At 56.0% G+C, this 11,385-nt stretch overlaps 3 protein-coding genes and 1 non-coding gene across 4 annotated transcripts in view; 2 read left to right on the top strand and 2 right to left on the bottom strand.

The window, feature by feature from the left end:
- Nucleotides 1–350: 350 nt before the first annotated feature.
- Nucleotides 351–423, bottom strand: PTSG_20134. Its single transcript has one exon. It is a non-coding gene; the product is annotated as a tRNA-Trp (tRNA).
- Nucleotides 424–499: 76 nt separating this feature from the next.
- On the top strand, nt 500–3,190 carry PTSG_08559 (uncharacterized protein). Its single transcript, XM_004990295.1, has 7 exons — nt 500–1,101; nt 1,226–1,287; nt 1,446–1,593; nt 1,794–1,960; nt 2,321–2,419; nt 2,592–2,652; nt 2,848–3,190. Exons 1-7 carry the CDS (start codon nt 1,086–1,088, stop codon nt 3,027–3,029), a joined length of 735 nt encoding a protein of 244 aa, XP_004990352.1. The 5' UTR covers nt 500–1,085; the 3' UTR covers nt 3,030–3,190.
- On the bottom strand, nt 3,137–9,746 carry PTSG_08558 (uncharacterized protein). Its single transcript, XM_004990294.1, has 10 exons — nt 9,246–9,746; nt 8,816–8,972; nt 5,438–8,571; nt 5,026–5,211; nt 4,794–4,905; nt 4,462–4,533; nt 4,227–4,337; nt 3,988–4,089; nt 3,665–3,828; nt 3,137–3,451 (listed from the first exon to the last, which is right to left on the bottom strand). Exons 1-10 carry the CDS (start codon nt 9,416–9,418, stop codon nt 3,376–3,378), a joined length of 4,287 nt encoding a protein of 1,428 aa, XP_004990351.1. The 5' UTR covers nt 9,419–9,746; the 3' UTR covers nt 3,137–3,375.
- A 234-nt stretch (nt 9,747–9,980) lies between these two features.
- The window catches only part of PTSG_08557 (uncharacterized protein), a gene marked incomplete at its 3' end in the record, with an annotated part of 2,637 nt that continues 1,232 nt past the window's right edge, over nt 9,981–11,385 (top strand). Inside the window, exons 1-5 of the mRNA XM_004990293.1 lie at nt 9,981–10,023; nt 10,157–10,228; nt 10,405–10,531; nt 10,703–10,825; nt 11,098–11,213. Coding sequence (XP_004990350.1) covers nt 9,992–10,023; nt 10,157–10,228; nt 10,405–10,531; nt 10,703–10,825; nt 11,098–11,213 — 470 coding nt within the window. The 5' untranslated portion in view covers nt 9,981–9,991. The remainder of the gene's footprint in view (nt 10,024–10,156; nt 10,229–10,404; nt 10,532–10,702; nt 10,826–11,097; nt 11,214–11,385) is intronic.

The following is an 11,385-nucleotide window of genomic DNA, read 5'->3' as shown; positions in this document are numbered from 1 at the left end:
GGCTGGTATTCTGGTGTTGGTTGGTGAGTGTCTGTGTCTGTTTGGTTTGCCCTCAGAAGCAGAGTTATCTTTTGATAAAGTTTTGTGGTTGCCGCTGCGGGTGTTCTGCGCTTGCGGGTTGTGCTAGTGTGCTGTGCTGTCGTGCTGTGGGTGGTGGTAGACAGGATTGAGTTCTTTTGGTGCTTGCTTGCTTGGGAGGCAGCAGTTGCTCAGTTGGTCGGCACACTTCCGCTGTGTTGTTGTTAGTTGTGTGCGAGACAGCAGTCGGTGAGTTGTTTGTGCACTTTGTTGTTTTGCTTGCAGTTCTTGCTGCTGAACGCAAAACGCAAAAAAGGAAAAAAAATCGACCGTGACCCCGACGAGACTCGAACTCGCAACCCATGGAACTGGAGTCCATTACGCTACCAATTGCGCCACGGAGTCGACTGGAGGCTTTTGCGCTTCCTTGCTTCTCGTGCGATTTTTTGCGAACATGAATGCTCCTCCCATTCTTGTTCCTCCCAATCGCCTGCCTTGCTTCTTGCCTTGGAAACCACACAAGCACAACCTACCACAAGCCAGTCACAAAGTCACAAAAGCTTCAACTCACTCTCAACGTCCACACCACCAACAACCACACATAGCACCAACCACCGTCTCTCTTTGCACTTTCCTTCTCCTCCCTCCTCCCTCCTTTCCTTCTGCCAGTCTCCCAGTCTCCCAGTCCTGCTCTCGCTCCCTCCTTACCTAGGTAGTGTGGCTGGACTGACTTCACTGCCCATCGGCTGTGCTGTGTCTTGCACTCTCTTATGTAGACTCTTGCACTCTACGCTCCACTACACGTCGCTCGTAGCCTGTTGCAGTGTCGCCTTCTTGCTTCTGTTGCTCCCCTTTGTGCGTGCTTGCTCCCTTCTTGTCTCTCCTTTCCGTTTTTGTTCTCCCTTTGCTCTCCTTTTCTGGCGCACACCTCCAGACCTCCCTGCTCGGTTGGTGTTTTCTCTTGCTCTCTCCCCGTTCCGGTTCCCGCCACCACCACCAGCCTTCTACCTTCTTCCCACCCCCTCTCTCTCCTTCTACCCCTCTGCCAATCCACCACCAACCCCACCATGCCAAAGAAGAAAGGTACGCAGGCGCGTGCTCGTGTGCAGACGTGCGTTCGTGCGATCATGTGCGTTTCTTTCCCAACCCCCAACCCCAGCCCCACCTCACTGCTGCTTCTCAACCTCCTGCACGCCTGCATGATTAGGGAAGGGAAAGAAGAAGGGAAAGAAGGGAAAGAAGTCTGCTTCCTCCGCCGACCCACTACTGGTCAGCACACCCACTGTTGTTGTTGCCGTTTCCTGTTTCTGCTGGTGTCCATCTGCGTGCATGATCCGCATGTTTCCTTCACCGATGCATCTCTCACCCCCTGATTCATGTCCTATCCACGCCCCTCGCTTGCTTCGTGATGCGCTTGCGTTTTGCAGCTGCGCATGCAGCAGATCATCGATGACACAGCGTCGCGCAAACGAGACGAGAGCCTTCTGTCTGTGGAATGGCTAGAGCCCTGTCGCGAATGGTTCAAGGAGAATGTGGCCCGCGTCTTTGATGAGCTTCGTGGCGTCGACAAGATTGGTCAGTCACAACACGCACAGCAGTACCTGTGTTTTTTGCTCTGCTGTCCTTGTGGTTGGTGGGCGTTTGTGTGAAACCACCGCTTGCATGCATCTCTGCATGCAATCGTCTGTCTTCCCAGCCACCCCTGTGAGATTGATAATGGCTAACACGCCATCACTCTCTCCTCTCCCCTCCCCTCGTTCGCGTCCCCTTGTTAGGAAGTGGATCTGTGTCTGTTGAGGAGGCTGTGGACGTGTTCACGCAGTTTGGACACAGCAAGGACAACATGGAGACGCTTGCCATTGCCATGGACTTGCAGGACAACGGCTCTGTCGACTACTGCGCACAACCCAAAATCAACAAGTGCTACGGCGGTGGCTTGCTGGTGCGTATCTGTTCTTGTATGTGGGGTGTGTGTGTGCTTGTGTGTGTGTACTTGTGTGTTCTTGTGTGTTCATGTGTGTGTGTGTGCGCGCTTGTATGTGGTGTGTGTGTGTGCGCGCTTGTATGTGGTGTGTGTGTGTGTGCTGGTGTGTGTGTGTGCGCGCGCTTGTGTGTGTGTGTGTGCACATGTGTGTGTGTGTCTGCACTTCTCTGTGCGCCTACATGTCTGCCCACACGCACAGACTTGCGGGCATGAGGGAAACATGGTATGCTCGCGGGTCTGCATGCGCAGCCTGTCCTCACCGCTTTCCCCACCTCCCTACTTCCCCAAACCCCTCCCTCCATCTTCTTGCCGTCACAGGAGCTTGTTGACACTGGCCTTGAGCGCATATTGGTCGGACAGCGTCAGGAGCTTGCCGATATAGATGCAGAACACATTCGAGAGAAGGATCTGCTGAAGGTACCGTCTCGTTCACTTGTGTCTACATCATCACACACACTCTCTCTGTGTGAACGTTTACGTGTTGCATATACGTACATTTTGCAGCCTCCGAGCGCACGTGTGCGTGGCGCTTTCCCCCTCACCCACGCCATCACCGACAACACTGCCCTCCGTTACTCCCCCCAAACAGTCCCTTGGCGTCAAGTCGTACCGATTGTACAAGAAGACAGGCGAGATGCCGCAGGCACCAGGTATGTACCATGCTCCTGAACGCTGTCCCTGCTTGCTCGTCTCACACCCACCACCTGTTTCCTTCTTTCTTTCCATTCACACACTAACACAACACACACACACACACAACACACACACACACACACACACACACACACACACACACACACACACACACACACACACACACACACACACACATACACGCACCATAGCCGCGCCTGCTGTGCCTGCAGAGACGGGAGACGGCGGCGGCGGTGAAGACGACGACCTCGACCTTGATCTGGACGATGACTTGGATGCTGCGGATGATGGTGATGAAGGTGATGAAGGTGATGATGATGGTGGTGATGATGGTGGTGATGGGGGTGATGACGATGAAGGTGGTGATGACTGATGTGGTAGGTAACTTGTGACGCTTTGCTTGTTTGCGTACTTTTTCAACCCAAGTTCGTCTGTTCACTTCCCTTTTCGCTCCCAGCCTTGCTTTCTTCGTGACACCATCTCACGTGTGTTTCATATTGAAAGCAATTCATTGTGTAAAAAAGACCAAACCCCCTCTTCCTTTCACCCTCACTCAACACGCCAACCACTGTTATCTTCTCCTCAACCAACGAGGCTTTCTGAAAGCAACACAACGCAGCCAACATTGCGGCAACTATCACTCAATTCAACGTGCAAACGTACAAAGCAAGCAACTCTGTTTTCTGGACATCCACAGACAAGCACCACCACATCTCGGCTCAAAGCACTTTTCGGAGCGAGCCGGGGTTGCGTGGGCTGTTTTCCCACAGCGCTGAACTCGTGCGCCTCTCATATCTGTAAGCAGCACACAAACACACGTGTGAGCACACGGACCACAGCAGCCACGTTGAATTCTTGATCCGGGGAAGCGCTTCAACACTGATGTACACGCACCCAATCCTGTCAACCAACAACCAACCAACCAACCAACCACCCACAGCAACCTACCAACCACAACAACCAGTCACAACAACATATAACACTAAAACAAACACCCTACCCCTTTACCTTGGCTTGGAGTGGTTTGGAAAGACCTCCGAGAGCTTGATGGGCTGGAAGTCGTCTGGCGGGAAAATGTGGTACGGGTTCTGGCCCGCGTTGTGTTGGCGAATGAGCGCTGTGCGCAGCGCGTGGTCGCGCGCCCACGAGGGCACGGCATGGCGGGGATCGTTCTGAGGGGAGGGCAAGTCATCGTGATGAGGATGGTGGTGACGGTGGAGGTGTGAGGCGGAGCAGGTGGAGACAAGAAATGATAAGTACGGAAAGCGTACACTCGCCACTTCTTACATGCACACACACACACACACACACACACACACACACGCACGCACCTCGTCGTCTGTGTCGTCGTCGCTGCGCATGCCGCTGATATCGTAGTTGTCTTCCGGTCGCGAAACGACAGGCGATGATGGCGCCCACTGCTGGTGCTGTGTCTGCATAATGTTGGTGTTGGAGGTGTGGCGGCGTGTAAGAGGACACGGCACACTTGCAGCAACAGTGACACTCAGTCAACGCAACCCAAGCTCTCACACACACATACACACACTCACACGCACCCTCTCTCACTCACGAGATTGCGGAGTCCGCGTGGGCGGTCTTTGTTCTCTTGCTCCTCCTTCAGCTTCTGCTTTTCGTTCAGCTTTGCGCGCTGCTGACTCATGTTCTCGCGCAACCGGCGGTTCTATCACAAAGTCACGACATACATACATGCCACGCCATGAGTGAGCAAGAATGTGTACACAACACGCCACCTGCAACAACGACTGTTCACCGCCGCACACACACACACACACACACAAGTGCACCTGCTCGGCCTTTGCTGCCAGCTGATCAGCCTGCTGCTTCTCCTTGCGCAACTTGTTCATCTCAGCAGCACGCTACGGCATACCGTCAGCAAGCATGGGAGCATGTGAGCATCAAGAACAAACAAAACGACAAACACACACACACGCACACACACACACAACACACACAACACACACAACACACACACACACAACACACACAACACACACACACACACACACACACAACACACACAACACACACACACACACACACACACACACACACACACGCACACACACACAACACACACAACACACACTCACTCACTCTCAAGCCGGCTCCCACATACCATGGCCTCCTGCTTCTGTCGTTGTGCCTCTTTGGCCTGCTGTCGTGCCTGCGCTTCCTGCTGTGCGCGGCGACGGGCCTCGTTTGCTTTCCGCTTCTCTTCGCGCTCACGCCTGCACATGAACATGCAATTGAGGACACCAGTGAGTTGCAACACAAAGCGTGCATTCTTGCGTACATGCATGAACATACGTTGTACCCCCCCCCACACACCCACATGTATGCAAACTTACGCCCGCCTCTCCTGCGCCTCCTTTGCGCGTTGTGCCTGGGCCACTGCCTTGATCTGTGGCTTGGGCTTCTGCTGCGGCTTTGGCGCGGTCTTGGGTTTGATGAACGACATCGCTTTTGTTGCCAAGTTGCCCGGAACCACACGGCCGTTTGCACTCGAAGACGAAGCATTTGAAGCCTTGCTGGGCCTATCAAAGGTGTGGTTTGTAACGATGAATGCAAAAACCAAATCCTGTGAGCTGCTTCAAAGAAACCAGTAACACACACACACATACGCACACACACACATCTCAAAACAACACACACACACACATACACATACGACGCAAGAAAGCGCCCTCAAGCGCCTCCCTCCCTCACACGCACACACACACACACAACATACACACACACATAACACACACACACACACACCTGACGATGTTGGAGAGTGGTGCTGCACGTGTCTGGGTGCTCGCCTTGGCGCGCTTCTCGCTCTCTTCAGCGGGATCACTCTTCCGCTTGGCCGCGTTCGGGTGGAACCGCCCATCGTCCGAGAAGGAGGACTCGGCAGGACTTGCGGTCCTGCCTGCCTCCTGGTCGCTCGTGGCAGACGTGTCCGACGAGAACGCGCGCAGCAGCGACTTGGCCTGTGAGGCGGCGAATGACGAAATGGACGAGTACGATGACATGAGCATGGAGGACGTCACATTCTCTTCTCCAGACTTGCCAGTGCTGCTGTTGCTGGTGTCAGATGCACTTGGCAGCTTGGATTTGTTGCCAGAGGTGAAGGATGACGATGCTGACGATGATGACAGCGACAGGCCAGAGGTCCACGCCTCATCCACAACTCGGCTGCTGTTGGTGCTGTTCACACCCGTGGACGAAGACGATGACATGTCACCGGGCCTGCTGCTCGCGTGCGACTCGTTGCCCAGCGGCCCGTTGGCAAACATGTTGCCAGGCAGACGGGAGGCCGCGTTAGCGCTGCCCGCGTTGCTGCTGCCGCTGCTGGTGCTGTTGGTGTGGTCAGAGGCCTGCACCGTTGCGTCGCTGTCACTGTCGCCAAACTTGGATGCGGAGGGGATGCGCGGGTGCGCGCGGTTGCCATACACGCTGCTGCTTCCCGATGCCAGACGGGAGCGATAGGCGCCAACACCAGCACCACGCGCAGCAGACGCAGACGTGGATGAAGTACCGGCTGTCGACGACGACACGGCAGACGAGAAGGAAGTGGACGACGACAGCGACATGGCCGATGTGTTGCCAGCATCCGTGCCATCAGCACTGCTGCTGCTGCTGGTGGCGTTGTCAGCTGCCTCGCCAAAGCGGGAGCGCACCCGGTTGGCTGCAGACGACACGGGCGTGCGCATGACGTCATCCTCTGGGATGTTGCGTAGCGCCGTGCGATCAATCTTGGGCTTTGGTCGGCCCTTGCCTCCACCAGGGGTGGGTGTGTGCGACAACTGGCGTGTCCGTTGCTGCCGCAACTCATGCTGTCGCTGCAAATTCTGCAGGCGCTGCTTGACGGCGCCGAGTTTCTCCAGTTGCCGGAAGCTCGTGCGCTGCGTGCTCGATCGCCCACGCGCAATGGAGGACGTGCCTGTTTTGGCAATGGGCGTAAACTGGCCTGTCTTCTTTACCGTGGATGGCGTGGGGCACTCCTGCCGGATGTTCCTGCCGCCTGCAACACGCGACGTTGGTGTGCATGGCTCGCGAGCAGAGGCCATTGACGTGTTGCGGCTGCTTGTGCTGATGATGCTTGCGTTGCGCGATGGCGCTGTGCTTGTGTCCTCGCTCAGCGTGGAGCCTCTCGTGGTTGTCGTTGTCGTGGTGGTGGTGGTGTCAGCGTCGGTGGTGGCTGTCGTTGTCGTGGTGGCCGTGCTGTCGAGTGTCGTGGACAGGAGCGAAGCGGCAGACGCAGCAGGTGTCGTCTCATCGCTCTCATCCACAGACACAAACGATGATGTTGCCGAAGAGGAGGCAGCATCATCAACGGAGGACAAATCAGCAGCTGTGGATGCATTAGATGCACAGATGGTTGCGCTGCTGTTTGCTGTTGCCGCAGATGCTGCGCTTGAAGCGACGCTCTCATCGGTGTTGGCAACTGTCGTGTCAGCATCACCAGCAGCGGTAGCGAGGCGTGAGCTCGCCGTTGTGTGGTCAACTGGAGTGGCAAAGACGCTGCTGGCTGTTGATGGCGACACTTCCTCGCGCACGGCGGCCGTCGTCGCATCAGTTGCTGCAGACACCCGAACATCGTCATCGTTATCATTGTTGTCACTGTTGTCGTCACTCTGCTCGTTCTCCTCTGCCTCATCGTCACCATCCTCGTCTGAGGATGACATGGAAGCAATGCGGCGACGGTTGGGCTGCACGCGCGTGACTGTCGACACAGCCTCCTCATCACTCTCCTCATCTACGACGCGCTCTTCGGTATCACATGCACTCTTCCTACCAGCCGCCTTCTTGCTGCTGCTGCTGCTGCTGCTGTTGGTGCGATGGCGCGCACCGGCGCGAGATGACGCGCGCGTTACGCGTCCGCTTGATGCTGCAGATGACACGGGCGATCCCGACGTTGGTGTCGCAAACTCACTCTCCGCCATGGAGGTGCGGGAGGATGCCCACGACGCAGATGACGTGTCCGTTGCAGACTCTTCAACCGATGATCGCAGTGCAGCGCGTGTGGCCTTGCGTGTGGTTTTGGCGCGTAGTGTACGTCCGCTCTTGGTGGTCGTGGTTGTTGCCTTCTTCGTCTTCTTCATTGCGGCCGTCTTTGCCTTTCGCGTCTTGCGGCCACTTCCAGACGAAGACGACGACGACAACGACGACGATGATGCTGATGCTGATGGCGACTCGCCAACGTCAGCAGCAGCGTTGGTGTTGTCGGTCTCTTCCGCTGCCTTCTTCTTGCGGCCTGCGCGCGTGCGTGTTGTGCGGCGTGGTCGCTGCTTCACAGCCGTCTCCGGCTCAAAGTCAGAGTCGCTGTCATCGTCCGCTTGCTGCTGTTGCTGCTGCTGCTGCTGCTGCTTCTTGGACGTCTGCTTGCGGGTCTTGCGTGTGCGGTTTTGTGTGTTCTTGGAGCGTGATGCTGCCTTGGTGGCTTTGCGCCTGCCCTGCTTACTTGTGGACGACACAGACGAGGACGATGCTGATGATGCAAGAGGGGACGATGCAGGAGAGCACGTGTGAGACTCTGCCGGCGACGTCACAGCAGTCGATGTGGCACACGAGTCGTGCTCTGTGTCGTCATCAGCATGTGCATATTGCTGTTGCTGCTTGCGCGTTGCTTTGACAGTTGCAGGCGCATCATCTTGGGATGGGGATGCTGCGGGTGCTGGCGATGACGTACTGGCAGCGCGCACGGCCTTGCGCGGGGAGGGTGTGCCGGCATTGCTTGCAGCAGCAGCAGCAGCGATTGAGGCGCGGGTTTGCATGCGCTGTGTGGCGGCGACGGCGGCTGCGCGCTTGGGCTTTGCACGACCGCCATTGAGGTGGCAGGGCGATGCGTTTGTGGAGTTGTTGAGTGCGCCCGACAGCAGAGACGCGCGCGTGCGAATCGGGGACGGCTGTAGTAGTTACGTATGTGTGAGCAAGTGTGTAAGAGGGTGTGGGTGTGTGGGTGTGTCGTTGCGTGCGTGTGCGTGTGCATGTATGCGTGTGTGTGTGTGTGTGCGCGCGCGCGTGCGTGCGTGTGTGTGTGCATGTGTGTATGTGCGTGTGTGTGATGAAGACACCCACGATCGATGTTTCCCTTCGACCCCAACAAACGCCCACACGCACACACGCATGAACAACCAGCACAAAACCCACCTCATGTGAGCTTGCGTTGTCGTCAAGAACAGGCATCTTCTTCTTCTGTCCGGCAAAGCGCGGGCGCTGGCGCTTCTTGTGTGATGGCGTCTTTGGCAGCACCACTCGCTCGTGATGGGAGGCGTCATCATCATTGTGCTCCTCATCGTCAGCATGTCTGGCATGTGTAAACAACACGGGAATGGTGGTGATACAGATGAACACTTGTGTCAGTGCGTGCTGAACATGCCAAGACGCGTGTGTGGATGCAAGGATGCAACCAAAAGGGGAGCACAGCAACATCTCCTCCACGCACATGCTAAGCACACAACATGCACAGCAACACATGCACACACGCGCGCGTGCACGCACACACACACAAATAACAAACAAACACACACACATGCACACAACAAGCAAACAAACACACACAAACACACACTGCACTCACGAGGTGTGGTTGTCTTGCTGTGCCGCGTCAAAGTGCTTGGCAATCTCGGGCAGGATCTCCTCGAGATAGGTCATGTTGGTGTCAAACTCTTCGGCCACATAGTTGGCCAGCTTGTCATCGTAGACCTCCTGCAGCTTGGCAGGAACCGTCTTGAGGTAGTTTGTGATGGGCATGGCTGGTGTTGTGGGCGTGTGCGTGGGTGTGCGTTTGTGTAACTATGTGTAGACGTGTGTGGCTGTGGACGTGTACAGCTACGTGTGGACGGGTGTGTGTGTGTATTGGGCGTTGCAGTTGTGGTTGTCGTTGTTGTTCCAGCGGCTCAGCACCAGCGACGACAGCAAATTGCTTGTCGATGGGAGAGAGAAAAAGCTGGGTTGCTATCCCCGATGCGAAACACACAAGCGCCCCCGCTTGCTTTATCGTTGTTGGAGCAAGTTCTTCTTTGTCAAGCAGCGCAGTGCTCGACCCGGTGTTGGCTGTGTGGCGTGTGTGTGTGTGTGTGTGTGTGGCGTGTGTGTGTGTGTGTGTGTGTGTGTGTGTGTGTGTGTGTGTGTGTGTGTGTGTGTGTGTGTGGACGTGGGTGGATGGTTGGTTGGTGGGTGCTGTTGGTGGCTGCATTCACAACCACTCGCTCGTCCAGTTTTTGCGGGCTGACGGATTTGAATTTTGCGGCGGCCCGCCTGTCAGGTTTGACAGCAGCGTCACCAAAACACAACCAATTTTATTTTGCTGACTCAGCGGAAGAGATGCTGCTTGTGGAACAGGAAGGACACAACAGGTTTGTGGTTCAGATGTGCTTGTGGATGCGAGCGGACAGTGGACCGCCGCCACCTGCACATGATCTGACCTTTGTACCATGCACGTTCAAACGTTCACACATGCACATGTAAAAACACACAATGCAACACAAGGTACTCTGGTGTGCTTGAGACGTCGGCAGGACAGTTCTGGCTCACCCTGACATGGCTTCCAACAAAGACAGAGTGCGGGTTTCGTTGCTGTTGCTGTGGGGATTGTGTTGGTGTTGGTGTTGGTGTTGGGATTGTGTATGGGATGAGCTGAGGCTGTGAAGCGCTTTGTTGTTGGTGCACCAACAAGATGTACTCACACGCACATATATACATACACGACACACATACACGCCGCACGTTCATGACAGGCTGTATCCAGAGTGGCGGCTGGAGGAGCTGCTGCGTGATGCACAACGAGAAGTGGCGCGCATTTTGAAGTCGAGCAGTGAGCCCGAACAAGTGTTTGCGCAGCTGGAAACACTCACAGAGCGCATCGTAAGTGTAAAGGAGGCAGAGGCGGTGGTGAAGACAAGGGCTGGGACACTGTATGTGTGCGCGCCCGTGTGTGTGTGCCCTGCGCGCTCTCACCCTCGCTCCCTGTCTCTCATCTCACTCTCACTCACTCACTCACTCACTCACTCACTCACTCACTCACTCTCTCTGCAGGTGAGTTCGCGGGCGCTGAATGAAGGGCCGTCCTCAGCCACGGTGCAGCAGTTGCTGACGGAGCTGCAGGCCATCGGGCCACAGCATATTACAGCCATATCCGACTCGTTCCACGAGGTCAAGGTGAGGTGTTCCTGGATCGCAACGTCAGCGAGGAGCCCGGGAGACCGGAGAGGGGGCAACGCAAGGGAGATGAAGCCTCATCCTCTCCTGAATACCTCCTTGTCTCCTCACACACTCACACACACACACACACACACACACACTCACTCACTCACACACACACACACACACACACACACACACACACACACACACACACACACACACACACACACTCACACACCCGTGCACGCTTTGCTGAACGCATGTCCCCTTTGGGCCACGGTTTGAAGCTTGAGGTGATCGACAAGGCGGGCCGCCGCCACATGTGTACGGTGCATCTGTCCACGGGGTATCCACAGCGCCCACCCAAGTGCACTACAGCCCTGCCCGTCCCATTCACACCAACGTGCGGCTTGTGTGTGTGTGTGTGTGTGTGTGTGTGTGTGTGTGTGTGTGTGTGTGTGTGTGTGTGTGTGTGTGTGTGTGTGTGTGTGTGTGTGTGTGTGTGCCTGTCGTGTGTGTGTGTGTGTGTGTGTGTGTGTGTGTGTGTGTGTGTGTGTGTGTGTGTGTGTGTGTGT

The sequence above is a fragment of the Salpingoeca rosetta genome (assembly GCF_000188695.1).
Source record: "Salpingoeca rosetta unplaced genomic scaffold supercont1.24, whole genome shotgun sequence".
Classification (NCBI taxonomy): Eukaryota; class Choanoflagellata; order Craspedida; family Salpingoecidae; genus Salpingoeca; species Salpingoeca rosetta.
Note: the sequence above shows the minus strand (reverse complement) of the source record. Positions and strands in the feature narration are given on the sequence as shown.

Excerpts from the sequence above, each read along its gene's own strand:
- PTSG_08559 (XM_004990295.1), top strand. Across the intron at positions 1,288-1,445 it reads CCTCCGCCGACCCACTACTG|CTGCGCATGCAGCAGATCAT; the intron begins GTCAGCACACCC and ends TGCGTTTTGCAG. Across the intron at positions 2,653-2,847 it reads CGAGATGCCGCAGGCACCAG|CCGCGCCTGCTGTGCCTGCA; the intron begins GTATGTACCATG and ends CACGCACCATAG.
- PTSG_08558 (XM_004990294.1), bottom strand. The coding sequence starts at position 9,418 with ATGCCCATCACAAACTACCTCAAGACGGTTCCTGCCAAGCTGCAGGAG. Across the intron at positions 4,534-4,793 it reads GACAGAAGCAGGAGGCCATG|CGTGCTGCTGAGATGAACAA; the intron begins GTATGTGGGAGC and ends GGTATGCCGTAG. Across the intron at positions 3,452-3,664 it reads CCAAACCACTCCAAGCCAAG|ATATGAGAGGCGCACGAGTT; the intron begins GTAAAGGGGTAG and ends TGCTGCTTACAG.